The following is a 20,964-nucleotide window of genomic DNA, read 5'->3' on the forward strand; positions in this document are numbered from 1 at the left end:
TTTTAAAATTTAATTTCATCGTTAAAAACATGCCGACGGAGGGTTAATATTTTTAGGTGTTTTATGACTGATTTTGTTTTTATTTATTTATTGTTGTTTTTTTAACTTTTTTCGGGAGTAGTTTGTTACAAATCGATCGAAATCCGACAAGAGTCTTTAACGAGCGTGTCATTCAGAGTTCCACCCTGCTTGCCAACGTTTCTCACCCTCACGGCTTCTTGTAGCTGTATCGTCGCTTCATCCTGCACTCGAAAAGTCTCGAAATGCGACTGAGTTGTATGTGGCCTGCACAGTTTCACCTCGATTTTATCGCTTTTTCTTCTTCTTCGCTGTGTAGTTGTCTGGCTGGCGTTCGATTCCAGGACTTACTTACTTCCTTGTGTACTCCACCCGCAATACACACGCAACACTCAATCTGCCGATTTCTGCCTTTAACCTTTGCTTTTTCTGTTTTTTATTGGCGCTGCGCACGGTAGCTTTAAAGGCAAGAACCCTCGACGGGAAATTCAAGGGGAGGCTGAGAGGGCATAAAATGTGCAAATAAAAACAAAACAAAATCAAAATAAGATCAAAAAGATGTGAGACGGCGAGTGAAATCGGCGAAAACTGGATTTTCATGTATTTACACCTGGAAATCAAACGAAATGTATTTTTATTTCTTTGCTAAATTTAATATTTTATTCAGAGATTTTTGAAATGGATATGAAATCTTTTAGTCTTTGAGATTTTCTTGAGTTAGTTTTGCGTATAATCCATCTTCATTTGTTGTCTTCGTGTGTGACTTTAAGAGACACGAGAATTCGCGTCGTTTGCTTTTATTCGCCTTGGTCTCGTTTTGGATAAAATAAATTTTATGGGACATACGATCGTGCTCAAGACTCGGAGTACTGAGAAGACGTCGCGAGGCAAATTCACACACCAAATCGTAAAATCGTAATTATCTTAGAAGCGTTTTCAGATTTCAGCCGTAAATATATTTTATTGCCGTAGACTCCGACTGAGTTTTACACCTTAAACTCTGGTGACATATTTATGTCAAACAAATTTTTGCACGAAACGTTGTTCACGTACATTTTGATACAAAAATAGCTTAACTAATTATTTTTGTTTATTTCTTGGTCCTATTATTGGCCGAATTCGCAAATAACATTTTCTATTTTATTTTAACGAAAGAGAAATGCAAATAATGTACTTTAGCGCCCTCTCGACTCGAATTATATAACTATAAGTGTGATTAAATGTACATAGCAACTTTCATCCCTTATTTTACACCTTTCAAGTTATATTTTTACATCAAAAAGTTGTCTATATGCTTTTCCTTGGTCAAAACTATCTCCATACCAAAATTAATAAAAATTGGTTCACTGGTTTTTGCGTTAAAGCGTCACAAACAAACTCAATGATGCAACGAGTTGTTAAGTTGCAGAAAAAAGCGAACTAATTAAACTTTTTTCGTGGCTAGTTGAAAGTTAAAATGTTTTCTTGTGTTGAAATATTTTCCTCTTTGTTTTTGTGGTTTTGTCTTCTTTTACTTTTTCGCCAACACTCCCTGAAGTATTTTTTCTGCGGTCGCTTTGTTTTGTTTCCTGTTTTTATTTTTTCCCTGTTTATCATTTTATTTTTAACCCGACGCTTGCGCCGCAATGCAAAAATCACAACATTTTACTCGCTTGCCTAGTGGTAAGCAAGAGTTAGAGGGTTTTGGAAGAGGGATGGGGTGCGGTGGCGTTAATTCCGTACCACCCCCGCGTGAGCACTTACCGCACGGCAGTCGCCGCTTCTAATTACCGCCAGCAATCTGCATTCTGATTGCGTTTTTTTCCTCGCACTCGCAATCTCACAATTTACACACTCAAACCTTCAGTGCGCTCTGCAACTGAATTCATGCTTGACAAAGTTGAAGAAAATTTTTATTTCTATGACTAAAATTATGAAATTTAGGTAGGAATGTTAGCAGTCTTTCTTCTTCTTCTTTTTATCTTCACCTTCGCTTAGTTTGGTCACAAGTTCGATTAGAGCATCGGTTGTGATAGATTTTGGGCGTTCAATGGGGAAGAGTAGAGCTCTGTCCCAGATCAGGGAGGCTAGGACACCCAATGCTCGTGACATACCAAATAAAACCGTGTAGTAACTACTTTCAGTCATGCCATAATGCTAAAAATATGTACAAATAATAGTAAATTGATTATACAGGGCGCTAAATGGCACTTTAACAGGTTTAACAAGTTTTAGGTTTCGGTATTTTTGAATTTTTATACTTCCAATTAAAGTACTTTAGTCACGGCCTTGCCGATCCGTGATTAAAGTGTCACTTTTTGTGTCTAGAAACTGTGGAAAAACTGGCACTTCCAAGATGGAAGTAGAAAAAATGTTTTTTTTTTCATTTTATTTCGAGTCTATAAAGTTAAATTCAAACCTACCTGGAGTAATACACCTGAATGTGCATCAACGTTAGGCCAAGGATTTGCCACCTTGCCTAGACCTTTCAATATGTCAGGAACAACCTTATACAGTGTTCCAACAATCTAAAATAAAATTAGTTTAGAAAAAAATATTCGAAGTTTGTAAAAACTCAATTTTACCTTAAACATCGGATCATCAGGTAAATGTTTAAGTGCAAATTCTCTTTGTGATGTATATCTGGGATCAGTTTTCCTTAAAACAGCATGGCCGTAACCAGGAATTACTTTTCCGGAGGCCAAAGTATCTTGCACGAATTTCTTCACTTCATCTTCAGAAGGAGTATCTCCTATTTTACTTCTTAATTCTTCAATGAATACCAAAACCTATAAAAAAAATTAAAACAAATTAATATTTTAATATTTTTCGCAGAATAAAACAATTTTTTGCTTACTTCTTGATTTGCCAAACCGTGCAGAGGTCCTGCCAGTCCATTTAGACCAGCGGAAAATGACAAATAGGGATCGGATAACGCAGATCCAACCAAATGAGTTGTGTGGGCTGATACATTTCCACCTTCATGATCACTAAATTAAAAATATCCCACATAAACATTAAAAAACATTTTTTAAATAATATTTTCGTTTTTTACCAATGTATCGTTAAGTATAATCTCATCAATTCCACAAATTGTGGATCTGTCATTTCGATTGCATTGCAAAAGTTTTGCGTCCAACAACAATCCGGATTCGGTTCATTTTTGTACTTCGAATCTTTATAAGTGTTTAAATAAATTTTTGCACATATCGGGACCAATTTTCCAATTAAATCCATTGTATCTTCATAGGCATGCTTAAAATAATTATAAATCAGTATTAAACAAATTTTAGTCAAAATTATTGTCATCTTACTCTCCACGCTTCTTTTTTATCAAATTTATCCGAATTGAGAGCTTTTACAAACTTGCTTTCTGTATTACACAGACAAATAGCCGCGCTTAATTGTGACATCGGATGGACATTCTTTGGCAAACAATCTAGCATCGTGTCAACATGCTCCGGAAGTTTTGAGCGTCTTGCCCATTCACAACTGAGAAATTGCACCTTAAATATATTTTTTGTTTTAATTTTTTTTTTTTGCTTATTTTGTTAATTAATGATATATTTAATTACTTCTTCTTGTGTTGGTATATCTCCAGTGAGTAACAGCCAAAAAATACCTTCCGGTAACGGTTCGCATCCACCTTCCGCTTTTGGCATCTCATTCTGACAATCTTCTATGGTTTTATTGCGAAAACGTATGCCTTCTTCAGGTGATAACAATGATGTTTCGGTGATAAGGCCTAACATTCCTCTCATACCGCCGTAAATCTTAATTTAATTAAAATTTTAATTTTTTTATTTTAAAAATAATATTTAATAAGTTAATACTGACCTGATTCACAGAAATCTTTCCAACGTTCACATGTCCGCAGTCTTTACGAAAGTCGATCACTTTTTTCCGGTGTTCGTCGATTTTGCTGGCGAGACATTTCAGTAACGGATCATCTTTATTAGTATCTTGCGCAGTTTTCGCCGCGGCTGAGACTGAATACTTTTGAAACACATGCGATGTATTCTTAAATTGTCTGATAAGTGGTAAATGCAACATTTTGTTTCTTTTTTATTATGAATGACTAAAAATTTATTGTCGAATTTTTCGTTTATTATGCTTGAATTTTTGATCGAAATTATTGTTTTTTTTGTTTTGTTACCTATCGCTGACTTTGATATAAATAATAAACAAAATATTATGATTACTTGATTAAACTCCACAGTAAACAATAATTGTTTTTATATTTTGCAAAAAGTTTTACAATATTTGATTTTTAATTAAAATATTGTACTCTTTGATTTCGGTTTGTTGTTTCATATTTTTCATTAATCAATAGTTTTAATCCCGCTCACAAAAATATTGCATAGTATTGCAAATATTTATGTACGCTAGAAATTAAATTGAAAGCAGATTAAATTTACACTCACTCAAAATTCAGCGCGGCGGCTACTTCACTATTACTGTATCAATTTCATTGCGTTTCATTGTTTCTGATTCGCTGCAATTTTATGATACGCCCGGGCATCCCACTTCAATAAAAACGTGTAGAAGTGTGCACACGCAAAGGATTCGCTCCCTGCGCCGGGATGGAAAATTGAATAGAATAAAATTCAATTGAATCAAATCGAATTGAAACGTCGCGGCTTGCTCACTGCCCGCCGAGAGGAACAGATCGCAAATCTTCTCGCGTCGCCAGCATCGCTGGGTATGTTTGGTTTTACACGCCGACCACGTACGATCACCGTCTGAGGAAATGTGCACAAAGACGCCAAAAATAACACAATCTGAGAAATTTTAGGAATTTACGAAATATGACCAAAATATAGTCCGGATATTTTAATATATTGTTCGCTGGGGAAGAAAAAACGATTATTGTGAGTTAAGATAACGAATAAGATGAAAGAATAGACTCGGGGATAAAGAACAAAGCAGTTTTGATTAGGTTGCTTAATATTAATCTCCGCTTACAAATTGTCTTTCTATTCTTTGTGCTCTTTTCTAGATTACATTGGTTTCTCTCTCAATAAAATACGTGATAAGAATGAAATATGTTTCATTCTTTAGATACTTTTAATTTTCGAGGATATTTTAAGGATAATTTTTTCTGTCTTTATTTTGCTGCTATTTGCCGACGATTTATTACCATCAGAATCTAGAAAAAAGCAGGCCCCAAGGAATAAAAAGAAGTGCGCGCTGCAGGACGAAGAAAGCCATCAGCGTAATTGGAGCGCCGCCCTGGGAAATGCATGAGGGTCCTTCCGGAAGTCGGGTGATACACGCCGCATAATAACGCATGCACGCAAAACGCGTACCGACGGGAAAAAAGAAGGAGAGCGAAAAATGACTGCAGGCAAATAAAACAGGCACGGCATGCGTTGAAAAATTGATGAAAAACCGCTTTGAACGTTTGCAGAAGGTGAAAGATTAATAGGTGCCAATAAAACATCAACATCGAGCACGTAAAAGTTGCGGCGCGGAAAATTTAGATAAACAGGATAGGAAAAATGTGCCAGCCGAGTTTTTCAAGAGTTTTTATTATAAATTGTACTATTAATCATCTTATTACCGTGGAATGAGCAGGGCACGTTGGCGAAGTTGTGGAGTTTTGTTGTTTTAGTTGTTTTCTGAGCCTGGCGAGTTTTTTTCTTGGTTGAACTTCCGTAAATGTGCTTCATTGTGTTGCGTCGGGATGAAGGAGAGTCGATTTAGTTCACAGACTTGTCTTCTTATAGTTCTTAGGTGCTTTAGAATTCTTTTCTTGGGGAAAATCGTTTCTAATGGCCAATTAAATCGACATAAAGCTCTGTTTAGTGTTTTTTATTTTTAAGTTTTCGAGCATTAGCTACAAAATTTTTGTATTGGGAGTAAATTACACGTAGGAATAATAAAACTTGTTGAAAGTAGTTTAATTCATTGTAGTTAAATGACTTACAGGAAACTTTAGACTAACTAGAATTATAAATGTGATATTTTGTATGTTTGTATCGTTTTCTCGTGAAAACTATGGAATAGATTTTTATAAAATTTTATGCAGAGATAGTTTTGATGTAGGAATAGCACATAGGGTACTTTTTGTTGCGAAAAAATGACTGGAAGGATGTGAAATAAGGAATGACAGTTAAAATAGTAATAAATCATGATTATAGTTATATAATGTGATTCTAGATGGCGCGATAGTTTATTATCAGCATTTTAAACGTCCTTAAATTATAATTGAGAATTTTATTGGCGAATTTGGTACATAATAGACTCAAGAAATAGGAAAGTAATTAGTAATTACCTTATACTATATGAAAGTATTAATTATACCTTTCTCTAGACATAATAAAACGCAAAAAATAATAATTTTACAATTTCTATACAATTTCCGTGATTTTCTCAATTTTGTTGTAATTATTTATGAATTTTTGATTTTTTGAACTTTTGCACTCGAAATTAGCATTTTAATCGAGCCGTAATTCAGGCATCCAATTTCCATTTAACACCTCGAAGGCGTTTTAATTACGCGATGTTAATTGCCGTTACGTCAAAGTGGAATGTCGGTGGAAATCCGAAATTTGCGTTGCGCGCCGCCTCATCGACGCGCCGTTTAGCCGCACGAACGCACTTTGCCATCATCGATGCTCACGATGACGATATCTATCATCCCGCGCCTCAGATGCAACGTTAACGCTATTTAGCATACTAAAACACGCCCTTTTCAATCAATCTCGCTCCTCTCATCTCGCCGCGCTTCCACTGATTGCAGTTTCCTACAAAAACTTTGTGAACTCAAATAACAACACAACTACACACAACTATCCTTGTATTGAGGTTACGTGTGCGTTGCTTTATTAAAACGCATTTGCATTTGCATGCATGTGCACTTTTCGGCTGGCGCGTGGCGAATGCGATGAATGTAATGAATTTAAACTACAGGAGGGTGGGTTTGTTAGGTTATGCGTCCTGGGTTTACACAGTACAATGTATAGTCATGTAGTATACAAACTCGGAATTCTCTGGCTTCCATTTTGGGTGGACTGTGTAACAAGCAGGTGGGGGATGTGTATGAATTCGAGGAGTTTCTGTGCAAACACGACGAAGGGCCGAAAAAAGGGTCCTGCACACGCAGCGACGATAAAGACCTCAATTTGCTCTAATGGAATCAAAATGACCCCTTGAAGAAAGCAGGAAAAATCACCATACTTATCAAAACAAGATTTTCGTTTGGTTTATAACAAAATATTTGTTGCATTTTAATGACGTTGATATTCCGCTTGGATGGTGATGACCGATGATGGCTTTCCAGCCTGACACGTTTAATACTTGATGGCTGGGTCCTTAAAGTTTAATGTCGTCGCATTAGCTCGGAATCGTCGATTTGCACTCCTCCACTACCACCTTCCCAACACTTCCATAGATTACCAACCCTCTTCTCGATCAGGTTGGCTGAATTCTCGAATTCCAACAATGGCAGCCCGCTAATTGCGATCCTATCGCACAAGTGCCACTCGACGATTTGCTATTAAACATTCATTCAGCATTCGGCAACTTCCTAATGCGCTTCAATCGCTTGTAATTCGATCGATGCGATTTGTAAACACATTACGCATTCAGCTTAAATGCAACAACATAAACACAAAGATAATTTAATTTTTTCTGAGAGATACATAGAAGATTGCGATTGGAAAGGTAAAATTTAATTTTTTTGAATGCACGCGTACATTATTCAAACATTGAGACACGTCGCCTGATTTATTATGAACATTGCATGCATGAGTAAATAATTTACGACTCGCGATGCCGGCGTTTCCTTCGCCGCTCTCGGATGTCTATTATTAGTTCTGCGTGCCCGCAGGTGTGGTTGTGGGTGTTGCGCTCTCCGCGCGGTGAATAATGCACTGCGGAGCGCACTCGACAATTCGACAATTACGCGTGTGTAAACGAAGGGAAACCGATCTGTTAGGCGGGTGGGCAGTGCACTAACGCATAGCTTTCGGTAACACGTTGAGCTATGAATTAATCTCCAGATACAAACAGTTAAACATATTTTTTTGCCCACCAGCAGCTTAGAAACTACATTTTAATATAATAATTTAGTTAATTTTATGAAAAACTTTGAAAATCAGCATTTCGTATTTTATACCAAATATTATCAATTTTATGAACAAAAAAATTGTGAATTTGCTAAAATTGTAACGAAATATTCAAATTTTCTTTGTTTTTTTTCTTCAAAAATGCATTTTCTTGTATTTTTAAACAAATTTTTACTCTCAATATCAAATATTCAGCTATTCCTAATGGAAAAAAGATTAATTTGATTTTCATACATAAAATATTATATATTTACTCTCAGAAATCTTATATTTTGATATTTTGATAGCTTTCTGCAACCAAAGCTATGAATAATCTAATTTTTAAACATATCCTAATCATAATTCACCAATCCAATAGCACCAACCATTTGTTTGAATGTAATCATAGTATTATCTTCGAACGGGTACCTACTCCCGCGGCACTCAAGGGAGCCATGCATCCAGATGCGTTTCCCGATTTCATCGCGATATGCGCGTACAATGGATACGCTCTCTTTGATTTCGCTGCTTTCTCGTGTCCCATGTCCTGCGCTGGTTTCGCGTTTCTGGTTTTGTGTTTCACGCGGTGCCCTGCAGTCCCTACTCTACTCGTATTTTACCGATGGAAATGCAGAGTGCTAGTTGAGATGTGCGATGTGAAATGTGAAATACGAAATAATTCGTTCCGAGGTGTTCGCTCTCTCCTTCCGATATGATACGAATACGTTCATGGTAATACACCCGAAGGGCTTTTGTGTCGCGCAAATTGAGATATTTCACGCTCACTGAAAGATAAACTGCATCGCGCCATTAAATAATAGACGTGATTTATATTAATTAATTTCTGAAACTATCGAATGGATAGATGTGATGTTTTAATTATTTTATTAGGAATAATGTGTTTACTTAATTAAGTAAACGATGTGGTCGAAGTTTAATTAATTTTACTGTGAAATTGCTTGTTCTATCAAATGGTATAAATATTTTATTTGTTTGTTTCAGGTAAATATCCATTCAATCAATTTTTACATGTGTCGGTAATGTAGAGCTCTACAACTTCAAGGTAACATTTTTTATTGCTTTCTTTGTGTTTTATTTCACTTTTATGTCTTGTTCTTACATAATAGCCAGCTGTTTGTATTCGTTTCTCTTATTTTTTTTTGCTGGTCTCATGCCTGTCATCTGGTGCACGACACGCGATCTGATAAATCCACAGCTTTCAAGCTTTCACTTCATTCACTTATTGCCGTGTCCATTTCGGTTCTTTATACTTCACACAAGAATATTAAACATGAATATCTCCTTTTGCTATTCTTCATATATGTTTGTTGTGGGAGTATAAATTGGGGATGCGCACTTCTCAATTTTGAATAGTCTCGTTAATATCTTGATGCAGATGTACGTACGCGTTGTTTTCTCTCGCTTTTCGCCGCATAATGCGCCGTCTTTGTATGTAAATCGCGTCTATCAATGCCATCGGGCATGAAAAGAGCAGATCTATCCTAGGGGTAGACTCAAAAAACAACAAACAGACGTGATTTACATTTCAGCTGCTGGCTCTGTGCTCATTTTCATGGCGAAATAAGCATAACAATGGCTTGCATTAATGTGGCATAATGGAATTTCATCGATAAAACTTGAGTGGACCATAAAAGCGAAAGAATCCAGCGTAATCACAACAAAAATTATTTATGAATCAATTTTTTATCCCAAATTCCACATTTTACTTGTGATACAATGTAAAAAAAGTCTTTAACTTTTTTGTTACTGAAAGTTAATTATTCCTCTTTTACTCTTTTAGCTTTTATGCAAAAAATAATGAAAGGTTACGACAGATTTAGCGCATAAATTCTTAATTCCTTAAAACACTCCTTTTTATGCGACTTTGTGGCGCATGAATGTTTCTCATTCTGTTACAATTATTATTATTATTAGTATTCAAATAAGACGCGAGCGTCAGAAGGCTCTCATAAAGGATACAAAGGTTATGAAAATAAAACGAGGCCTGAATGAATGAATTTTGTTCTACCTAGCTACAAAAAGCAGCAACAAGCACGGAAAGATGATGGCAGGGCGGCTGGTAGACGAGGGTAAAGTGTCGAAATGTGCGAGGATCGAAATTAAAAGGAGAGTCGGAAGAGAGAAGAGCGTTTAATTAGCGGCGCGCGCGTGGAATTTCGGAGATTCAAAAATAATAGAATTACGTCTCGTTACTTTGCCCCTTGGATTTTTTCTCGCTCATTTTTATATATTTCTTTTTAGCGTGTTTTAAAGGACCGGGTTTGAATTCGAGATCAAACAGTTTTTAATTAAGTTTACATGGGATGATATATAATAGTGAATATTTTGTTAGACAAGTGCGTAAAATGAGTCCACGGGGTGCTCAAAGAAGGTTTAATCAATATTTTACTACAGTAGTAGTACAAAAATAGTATATTAAGTATTAAGTGCGCTAAACGGTACTTTAACCACGTTTAGTTACGCATTTTTTTCTACTTCGACTTTATTTTCACGTTTAGATTTTTGTTTTTGAACTTTTGTACTTTAAAACTTTGAATTGTAGTACTTTAGTCACGGCTTTGGTCGTCCATGATTAAAGTGCCTCTTTTTGTGCCTTGAAACCATGGAAAAAGTGCCACCTTAAAGGTGGAAGTAGAAAAAAGGAAAGGAAAATCCAAAAATATATGTTTTATGGCCTAAAAATATATTTTTTTTATTTCATGATAAAATATTGAAAAGTTTAATGACATGGAATATGCGCAAGTAACTTATTTCTAATATTTAATCAAAAGTCATCTTCAACTTCTTGATAAATAACGCTATAACTTTACTTTTAATATCAATCAACATGAAATTATCTTTTGCATCATCTTTTCAATCAGCACGCGTCGATTTTGTTTGTATCTGGTTTTCCTCAGCACTCTGCAGTTCCGATCGTATCCTACTTAAGTTTAATTAAAACCTTGTTTATATTAACTTGAACTATTTCATTTTTTTTGCTTCTTCATCTACTTATAAACATGTGATGGTAAATTAATTAAAATCAAGTCATTTTTCTAGTTACGTAATTATTCTTCCAATTTAAAAATGAAGTAAACAAGAGTTGATTGCCTGAGTTAATAAAAATGCATTCAAAAAGGATCCTCGGCATTAAAAACGCTTTCATCCGCCAGCAAGCGCACGAAAAATAAATCGAAAAAAAAAACAAAGCAATCTCGTCCGTGAAATTGCCTAGAAAAACTGAATTCATACGCTGCATCGCATGCATGTGCATGTACATGAATTCCTCCTGTGATACTCGTATTCCTGCCACTGCTGATGCATACGCTCAAAACTTTGCTTGCGTTGCGTCGTCGCGTCGTTGCATAAAGAGAATTTAATAACGCAACTTTTGTGTACGAATAGACGCAGGCAGCACCGGGGCAAAACTGCTCCATTCTACTCTTACCTGCGCGGAATGCATAAAGTCAAAGCCAAGAAAGGACAAAATAACACACAGAAAAAAACTTAGCTTACACATCGAAATACTCTTACAACCTTCGTGCGACAAGAAAAAATTCTTCAGCGTTTTTAATAAAAATTCATGCGCGCGATTTCTTTTTCATTCTGCGAGACATTAAAATGAGAAAAAACAAAGAATTTTTATTTTGAAACGGTAAACAACAACAAGGAAAATACGAATATGCAAGAAATGAATAAGTTAATTAAAATTTTCAGCGTCATTTATTATGATATATTCATTTCATCGGCTTGTTATTCGTTTGATTATTGACTTATTTATTAACGTTGATGACTTGATGATTGCTGTCAATATACACTGTTTATCTATTGATTGTTGACCCAAATTTGGACTTCTTTGTGGCCTACGTCGCGTGTTCACGACGATAAACAAATGAAATGTTTCGCTTCGTGACGCAATGTTGATGTTTAATCAATTGGCAGCAATTGGTCTATAAATTCCGTGTGCTATGCACCCAGACATGCAATGTAGGTATTTTTATATTCTTCACAGAAAAAAAAAACGCTTCAAAAGTCAAGGTATTCGTTTATTTTCCGATGTAAACTCCAGTCTGCTTCATCCCTTCATAAAGACCGATGGTGATGGTGTCGTTGATGCACCGCCATCCATAATAGAGTCGTTTCGTGTCGTAACACTCTCCTCTCACCTCGAAAGCTCGCGTTTGCTTAGCTTTTCCACGCAGACTGAGTGTTCTCGTGTTTACCCTGCTTGCAAGTGTAATAAATCTACGATGTAAAGCAACAATAATGAACTAAGTGCAGCGTAGTAGGTAACCCTGCGTTGCTTGTGTATATTTTCCGGCTTTTCGCCGCGCGGAAACCCGGGAAAACGGGGATATGCAGTTATTGCGGTGGCAGTGGTAACAACGGTATCAATAACAAACGTCCGACGCGCTCGAGTTGGGAGCGGGACCGGAAAACATGTCAGAGCGCATATTTTCCAGCGCAAAGATAACAACGAGAATTCTCTCGACCCTCGAGGGTTCAGGTATTTTGTTATTTTGTTTGCATTTTTTTACGATAATATGAACGTATTTGACATTTAAGAAATGTTTATTTTTTTTCTTTATGTTATGCAACCGAATTTACACATTTTTTGTGTTTTTTGTTATTTTAACATTCAGTATAAATGGATAATGCCCGAAAGCGGTCGTTTCGTATTGTTTATTATCATTGTTCGTCGCTCGCGATGAAATTCTACATTATTCTGCATCCTGCAGAAGTTGAAGGTGTTTGCATCCGTTTATTTACGTTAAATTTCCTGCGGCATGTTTTATGCTCCAAAACAAAATTTGTGTGTGTTTGTTCTTCGCGAATTGCAATTTATTCCTAGCGATAATTGTTTTGCGGGTGTGTGAAATAATAATTTATCCGACGCGTTCACGCGCATTGCAATTACGGCAATTTGCGCCGTCCGACCGCGACGTGTAAATGTTTCCTTCGTTTTCAAAAACCACAGCGCACACGCACCGCACATCGTATTCTTCGTTTTCCACGCTCGATGGGTTTTCCTCCGCATGCGGTAGAGCCACGACCCTCGAAAAGCGAATTACCGCCCGCTGGTTAACAGCGCGAAGGCAATGAGGCGCCACATTTTTTCTCGCATTTGCACCCTCGCCCATCTACGAAAATCGTCCGTGTTTATCCGGTTTCAGATTCCCGATGCAAGACGCCGCCAGAGAGACGAAAAGGAGCGCACGACTTTCAAAAACCATAAATTTGTCTCGTCGCGCTCGTCCTGTTATACTTCTGGGCTTGGTGCTGGTAGCAGGAACTGAAGTATCGCACGCGTGTGTGTTGTTGCCTTCCGGAAGGGGCGTTACCATGGCGACATCAAAGCTGCAACCTTATCACTACGACCAAAACAAGCTTTTCCAACATGCCCGACGGGCTTACAATCAACATCAACAACACAACTTTGAATAGATAACAAACTTTATAAAAAATTTACTAATTTACAAATTTTTTAATTTTTTGTGATTTTCGAATGATTAGATGAAATCCATCGCTTGGCATTTTTTATTGTTAAGATTTTGTTGGGGTTTCTGTTGTTGTGCTTCGGGAATCTTGGGCAACGCGTCGATTTTTTTGTAAATACGTCGGTAAAGTTGGTGGACATCACAATTATCAGGCAGGCAGGGAAACACTTTGCTGTAACAATCAACTGCTTCGTGGAGAGCAATTCGCCATAGTTTCATGTTCTTTATTCCGTTGATTAACATTTTGGGGATGCGTGTGTCATATTCGCGATATTCTGGTTCGCTTATTTGATGCGTGTAGTACACGTGGAGTAAATTTTTGATGTATGGTTGGAGGTAATCCAAAATATTTTTTATATACACCATGTAATCCATCCAGCAATCATATACAGCTGTCAAGTATGGTTCCTTGTATACTTCTATTGGTTTTATAAGTTGTTCTGCAAAAAAAACAGGATTTTTTATTAATTTTTAGGGGGAAAATAAGTTTTTTTTCGCGAAAATTTCATTTTGTCAAAAAGTTTTGTTTTTCACTTTTCAAAAAATTAAAAACTTGATAGCTTGTATCTTAAAGTCTTAGCGGGTGTCATTTATGAAGAATTTTTTTCTGATTTAAAATTTTTTAAGAATTTTGATACAAATTTTAACTTTTTTCTGCAAAAAAATTCATTTTCTCAAAAACTCCAGCTTTTCACCCTCTCAAAAAACAAAAACCTAAACCCTCGCATCTTAAAATCTTAGCGCGTTTAATTTATGAAGACGTTTTTTCTAATTGAAACGAATTCAGTTGTTGGCGGCGCGCGCGGAAACGCAAATGAATTCCGAATGATTTACTTCGAAAAGTTTCGTAGAGCATGCAGTTGCGCTTCGTGTCCATGATTAATGTAATGTAGGCCTTGAGTGCGAACGACGGCACATTAATAACGCTCCTCTTCGAGTAGCCGCGCGCTCGCCGCCGGCCTCGACACTCCGGTATTGGCGTAAGCGTGCCACCCCCGGTGGTGGCGGCGGCGTTGGTCGCCTGCCGCGGCGCGCTGCGATGTCGGCGCGCCTCCTCCGCGGGCTTCTTTTCTTCGCGCAGTGAAGACAAATGTCGCGCACGCACACTACAACTGTACGAATTAATTAAAACAATTTCACATTCATCATTGCAAAAAGAAACATTTCACCTTCTTGGAATATGAGAAATGTGTCCTTTGGTAGTGGTAGTAATTTTTTTCTTTTTTGTGTTTTCCGGTGTTTTTAAACCTTTTTTGCGTCCTTTTTTAGAGTCACCATATTCTTTAGAATCTGTTTTGCCGTTTAGTTTATCCTTTGCTTCGAAGATTACTTCCACATCAGAATCGTGATCACCGTAAGCAGAAGCTGTCGTTGTATCGAAACATTCAAATCGATAAACTTCTGCTGCTTGGCGGTAAATTTTCGATAATTCACCCTTGGAGAACACTTTTTTATCCTCGTAATAAGACTGATCAAAACTATCGTCAACGGTTTTCTCCTCAGATGGCGTTAGTTTAATTTCGCTCTTTTTGCCAACTATAAACATATTCTTAGGTTTCTCATCGGTAATATCCTCTGCTGCCACTGACGATGTTACATTACAAATCATACTTGATGTAGTCGGGCCATAAGTAAAAGTTCTCTCACGTTGAAAACTATCTTGTTGAGATGATGTGGATTCAATTTGTGCTTGAGATGCTTGATTCTTTTTCTTTTTTGCATCTTTTTGCATTTTTTCAATACTATCTTCCTATAAATATTTTAAAAATTTATTTATTTCTCCTTCTGCCACTTTTTCCACGGTTTTGAGAAACGAAAAGTGTCAATTTAATCACGGGTGTGACTAAAGTACTTTAGTCACGCGTTTTAGTCACGGTGTGGATCTTACGCCTATATTGTTAAATACTCGATTGACTAAAGCCTCGATTTTAAGCAATATCGTGGTTAAAGTGCCATTTAGTGCACTTGAAACTTAATACACTATTTTAATTGTAAATGCCTTACGATATCTTTAATGTGTCCCATTTTTAATTGTTCGTTAAGCCCGTCAATCTGTTTCTTATGACTGGCATTGGAGTTGACAATAACTTGAAGCAGATTGCGCAGTCGATCCCGACAGACGTCGGTGAAGACGTGCTCGTGTTGTTTGAGCACCGCCTCCACCAAATGGCTGTTTGGCAGCGAGAGCGATTGCAGACGCTCGGAGATGTCGCACGGCACGCTCCCACCTGGAAAAACGACACCGAAACTTTACACAAACACAAACATTTCCAGCGTCTCAACTTTAAACGTTTTCAACTTTTTCCTCGCGCGCGCGCGGGTGTGTGGTAACAATCAATGAGAACGTCCTCACGTTTACGTCCTTCTAACTCTTAACTTGAGACGTGGAGAAGAGCAGAGAAGTTAAATCAAAAAGAAGTTTCGCGATAAATTTTTTGCCTTTTGTTTTCGAAATTAGAACCCGACTCCGACGAAAGTTGAAAAAGTTGAGATTTTAAAGTACTCACAAGATTCGTGCGTCCTTCTTCTGGTTGAATTTATACTCGTGCTTGAACCGCGCTTCATTTCGTGTGGTTTTTCGTCGAATGTCGCATGGAATTCGCAAAGGGACGGAAAAAAAATTCAAGTTTATCTTGGATTCTATTCCATTTATATTCCATTAATCGATCGATTGTTTAATTTTCGCCTTGGATGCTTTCCATTTAACTTTTCCGACGCTAAACCACACTTTAAAGCGTTCTTCTGTGCATCGAAATGTGATGATTTTTTTTGAGAAATTTAATGACGGAATTTCGCTGTCAGTGTGACGAATTGGAATAAAACAACGAAACACGACTCGATTCATTATTCGTTATTATTATTATTCTTCCCAAAGGGGTTGAAAACATGATAATTAATTATTACAAACACCACGAATGTAATTTACGCAAAAATAATTCGTAAATTTTAAAATACAGCACATTTGTATAATGGGTTGCATAATTACACCGAATTTCGATTAGTTTTTTGTTTTGCGAGTTGAAAATTGAAGAAAACGAGGGCGTAATTTATCATTATTCGTCATGATTGTCATCGCGACGTCGTGCCGTGACAATCAGACGAAAACCAGAGTCATTAATTATTACGAGGCGAGTTTTTGAGCAGTCGGCGTCCTTGGTTTCGCTCCTAATGCGAAGGTAATTGTTTTAAAAGACGCTCGGCGCGCGGAAACGAGGAAATCACAAGAAAAGGGCTGGCAGGCGTACACAAACATTATGTTTCTCCTTTTCTGAATACTAGATCCCTTCGACATTTCGTGCTTTCATTCGTAACATGCGTAGCGTTTACTTTTTGTTTCTTTGCGCTACTCTAAATTACCACTCGTTCCTAACTTCCGTCGACTTCCGCCCCCTCTTGCAATCTCGCGGGTTTGGTTGGTATTCTTGATATTTTGATATTTTCGCTAAGAGTCTAAGTAATTATAACGTCGGCGAAGGGTCTGCATGCGCCGCGGCGATAACGTCTCCCCCACGTATTCCTTCCTGTGTTACCTTCGTCCTTTTTCGTTCCTGGGTGCGTGGGTGCGTCGTGCTTACGTAAATATCCTCGACCTTCGAATGCTATCACCAACGCAATGTCTGGACAGGTTACAATGGGGTCCTCGGGATGGCCAAGGAGGAAGTTTTGGTCGCGCGTGCGACTTAATTCTGTTTAATTTATTAACGCCGCAGCGAATAAATACTTAAGACGCAGTTAGTTATTTTCCACCCTTGTGGAGATGTCAAATGAATACGCGAATGCTTTTCCTTGCTTATGAAAGGGGAGCATATTTTATGAAAGGAAATCAAATTAATTTCCTGATTTTTTTTTTGTTTTGTTTAGTTTTATTAGACATTTGTTGCGAGTTGCAAGAGTTTTTAGTACAAAGTTGAGTGGGAAGTTTCGAAGTAATGAATAAAGTTTGCTATGCAACCATATATACACTAAACAAAAGTAAAAAATAATAAAACTTTTATTTTAGTATTAATTAACTTCCGCTGCGGAAAAAACGTTGAGAATTTCAATATCTAAACTTGCATTTCACGCACTTTTTTATGTTTCAACTTTGACACCCCAGAATTTCAATTTTTGCAGTTTTTTTTTTCGACTATTGTGCACGCTAGTTGAACCAATTTGCAAACGCACACTCACCACCCTCTATAAAATCATAAAATCGCCGATATTGAGTGTATCGACAGTCGACGAGTGTTCTCCTCCTCGCAACGTTATCGAACCGCACTCCTCGAGTTTAAGGGATGTTGTTAGCGGGGAAGTTTAGTCAGCAAAGTCCCCTTTGCGACGAGTATCGGCGCGTATCGCCCCCTGCTTACTTATGTGCTGCGCGATATTAGAAAATCGACGCCGAGCATGATTTTCGACAATGCGACGCCGCCCACGTGCATTTAATGAACCACTCGACGTCCGGGGCCTGCGTTAAGTTTATCAGAAAATTCATATCGCAGCAAGACCCTAACGAAACATCGAGTACCTACCGAGGTTCTTGTTGAACGCGCGCGCCCTCGGAAAATGCTCCGCAGCACAGGCTCGGGAGACCGTGAAAAAACATGCACGCTCAGCTGAAAACGTCGATGTAATCAATGCGGGAATAACAATTTCTGTTTTCAATTTTCCACGCTTACGTGCCCACTGAAGCAATTTACATAATTCTACATAATTTATCAATCGCGTATTTTAGATTTAGACATTTATTTGATGCGGTATTCGGTTAGAAATGTCAACTTTTTTTTTTTAAAGTTGGATTTTGTTGTTAAAGTGATAATGGTGTAAGTCGGCGGAAGTTTATCGAGAAGCATGTTCGGATGCAAGTTGGGCGCCTGGTTTGGACGTTGGTTTTGTGTAAGCTTGCGTTTGAAGCTTTGTTGGCGCCTCGACGGAGTCGTTTGGCAGCTTTGCTTAAACCGCGCGCGCGGCGGAAGGAACACCGCAGACTTTCCTCGCAAACAAGCGAAGAAGCTGCGTAACTCAAGATTTCGCGCGAGTTGCTGACAGGGGCATGTTTGAGTAGCTTTTAGTTAGGCAACCCAACATTCATTAACTCTTAAAAAATGTTTTAAGAACATTTAATAGGTAAAAATTTTGTTTTTCGTTGTTTGATGTGAAATAATGTTAGGCAACCAAATATTCAATTCTTTTTAATGAAAATTTTGCCTTTTTGTTGTTTTGATGGGAAATAATGTGAATGTTAATTTGGTCATTGAACACGTGACGCTTTCATGCTGCTGCAGCATGCAGATGCAGGTTTTACGACGCGCAATTACCCAAATTGCCTAAATTTTCCAATTAATCTTAATTACCTCGTCGCCGGCGCTGCTCACCCTCCCGGTGTGCGATGCACCGCGCACACATTATGCCCCGACAGCTTTCGCTTCCTGCACTCCTCACGTATGCGATTATTCAGCGATGATAAAGCGCAGGACGCAGGCGTCCCGTGCGCAAATCGAGTTTTCTCGCTCATTAAACATGCAAGCGACAAACTGAACAAAGTTCCGCTATTTATTCTTTTTTACTATCCAACTTTGTAAGCACGACGAAAAATTTTACATTTTTAATGCACTACGTTGTGAATCGTGACCATGTCAAAGCGCAGGTGTCATGGCATGTAGATGTTGTCCATCGTTGGGCGTCGTTCAAAAAGCAATCAAAGTTTCCTCATCGCCGCCGCGGCAGCTGAGTTATTGTAGTGGAAATGAGCTCCAGATAGCATTGTCAAGTTGCGTGGGTGGTGGAGGGGGGGGGGGTGCAGTGATCAATGATAAATGACTTGCGAGGGTGGTTGTCACCCCGGCGGAGGCAAAAAGCTGGCCGCGCGCGGTGTCGTGTCGTGGGGATATATTTATAAAGTCATTGTCTGCGAGGCTTGCGAGGTGGATACAATGGGAGTTGCGCTGTCACACGACACCCGGAAAGCCGGAATCGACGCGACCCGGACGCGCCCGCCAGACAGAGAGGAAGAGATTATTTAGCATTATCTACATTATCACTGACCGCACGGGTCAAACACTACGACCTCCATCATTGATAACGAAGTTAACGAAGTATTTCGAATAAATTTTCAAGCAAACAAAGCAAAATCAGCGTTTAAATGTGAAAAGTTTTGCTTTTTTTTTTTGCAGGTTATGTGTGTTTTTGTTGGTTAGATGTGATTCCGCTGATTCATGACGCCATTTTGTTGTCACTCTCAGGTGGATAATGGTAGCATCCGCATCAAATATCGATAAACCTTCGGTGAAATATACGAGTTTTCAATAAATTAGACGATTTATAGCCTTGGAACTTTCCAACCGCGCGAAATCTAATGCACATTTTATGGCCCACTCTCATTTCACCACCGCCGCGACACTTAACGCTTGCTCCTTTAGTTTTCGTTGGTCGCCCTTCGGAAATAACCAACATTCCCCAATATTCGCACCATTGTCGGGCGTCTGCTGACATTAAGAGGACACAACAGTTCTCGGACGGCACTTTAGGTCAATCTATCGTCTCAATATCGGACCCTGCGTTACACAAACGTGTGGTAAATGCCACAAAAGCAACAAAAACAACCCGACTCAACTATATTCGCACGTAGAAAACGCTTAGAATGTGGAAAATGTTCAGCGTTTCACACCTAACGGCAGGAATTACTTTTACAGCCTCTCTTCTGCTCGAATGTCTTTCATGTTAGGTTATGTTGCGTGTGCTAAGGTTACCTCTGTTTCCGGCGAGGGTGGTGAGTGTTCGTGTCATGGGGTCTTCGGGAAATACTCTAGGGAGGGCGCTTTTAACAGCCTTCACCTCAACAGAAACGAGTGCTGCTATATTCGCTTGTTCTTGTTTGCTGCATTGTCGGCGGGTGCATTTCGTTGGATTTCTCGGATCTACGCTTCTTCGAATGTTTGCCTTCGAGCTAATACAACAGGGGTGGTTGACTCTGCATAAACGGAAGCGAAATTGACCCGGAAGCTATCCGTGTAAACGCGCAACCTGTGCATAACTCAATCTCTCTGCTAGTCTACCTTCAAGGGGCATCGATGCGACAGGGATTCATTTAAATAAACCTCTTTTACTTATCTTGATCCTGTACAAATTTATATACTCACCTTGTGAAATCCCTTCCAAAGAGATTTCATGTCCTTTATACCACGTAATTACTTTTTTCTGTTTCTTAAAACAAATTTTTATTATATTAGTTATGCAACTATACTTCATGATTATTGTGTATTGTGTGTTGCCTAACTTAATTTTGTGCACATCTGAATGCTTGAATCCAATCGACTTTTAATTGAACTCGTGTGCGCTTCGGAGTCGGAGTTGTGAGATTGGAGATTTAATTAAAACGTTAAGAATTTATCGCCCTTTCTGATATTCATGCCGCACGCAGCCGTGTGTCGCGCACGCGA

At 38.2% G+C, this 20,964-nt stretch overlaps 3 protein-coding genes across 5 annotated transcripts in view; 1 reads left to right on the forward strand and 2 right to left on the reverse strand.

Annotated features, from left to right (window-relative positions):
* Window positions 1–20,964, forward strand: part of Trim9 (E3 ubiquitin-protein ligase Trim9) — a 45,966-nt gene that overhangs the window by 19,630 nt on the left and 5,372 nt on the right. The gene's annotated exons all lie outside the window — the stretch shown is intronic.
* LOC135792458 (probable citrate synthase 2, mitochondrial) lies at window positions 1,898–4,181 on the reverse strand. Its single transcript, XM_065303104.1, has 8 exons — window positions 3,835–4,181; window positions 3,573–3,770; window positions 3,312–3,503; window positions 3,053–3,252; window positions 2,855–2,987; window positions 2,583–2,786; window positions 2,421–2,525; window positions 1,898–2,154 (listed from the first exon to the last, which is right to left on the reverse strand). The coding sequence occupies exons 1-8, from the start codon at window positions 4,048–4,050 to the stop codon at window positions 1,951–1,953; spliced, it is 1,452 nt and encodes a 483-aa protein (XP_065159176.1). The 5' UTR covers window positions 4,051–4,181; the 3' UTR covers window positions 1,898–1,950.
* On the reverse strand, window positions 13,485–16,370 carry LOC135792651 (uncharacterized). Of its 2 annotated transcripts, none has more exons than XM_065303308.1 (5): window positions 16,054–16,370; window positions 15,551–15,774; window positions 14,716–15,296; window positions 14,381–14,652; window positions 13,485–13,986 (listed from the first exon to the last, which is right to left on the reverse strand). In XM_065303308.1, exons 1-5 carry the CDS (start codon window positions 16,109–16,111, stop codon window positions 13,559–13,561), a joined length of 1,563 nt encoding a protein of 520 aa, XP_065159380.1. In that variant the 5' UTR covers window positions 16,112–16,370; the 3' UTR covers window positions 13,485–13,558. The 2 variants fall into 2 exon arrangements, with proteins under 2 accessions (XP_065159380.1, XP_065159379.1); XM_065303307.1 differs by having other exon boundaries at window positions 14,381–14,658.

This window comes from Atheta coriaria, unplaced genomic scaffold (genome assembly GCF_025399875.1).
Source record: "Atheta coriaria isolate IRGN ID8LTWV9N9 unplaced genomic scaffold, Caltech_Dcor_3.1 hic_scaffold_5_pilon, whole genome shotgun sequence".
Lineage (NCBI taxonomy): Eukaryota > Metazoa > Arthropoda > Insecta > Coleoptera > Staphylinidae > Dalotia > Dalotia coriaria.

Excerpts from the sequence above, each read along its gene's own strand:
- LOC135792458 (XM_065303104.1), bottom strand. The coding sequence starts at position 4,050 with ATGTTGCATTTACCACTTATCAGACAATTTAAGAATACATCGCATGTG. Across the intron at positions 3,253-3,311 it reads ATAAAAAAGAAGCGTGGAGA|CATGCCTATGAAGATACAAT; the intron begins GTAAGATGACAA and ends AATTATTTTAAG. Across the intron at positions 2,787-2,854 it reads ACGGTTTGGCAAATCAAGAA|GTTTTGGTATTCATTGAAGA; the intron begins GTAAGCAAAAAA and ends TTTTTTTTATAG.
- LOC135792651 (XM_065303307.1), bottom strand. The coding sequence starts at position 16,111 with ATGAAGCGCGGTTCAAGCACGAGTATAAATTCAACCAGAAGAAGGACG. Across the intron at positions 15,775-16,053 it reads AAGAAGGACGCACGAATCTT|GTGGGAGCGTGCCGTGCGAC; the intron begins GTGAGTACTTTA and ends TCGTTTTTCCAG. Across the intron at positions 15,297-15,550 it reads TGGGACACATTAAAGATATC|GAAGATAGTATTGAAAAAAT; the intron begins GTAAGGCATTTA and ends AAATATTTATAG.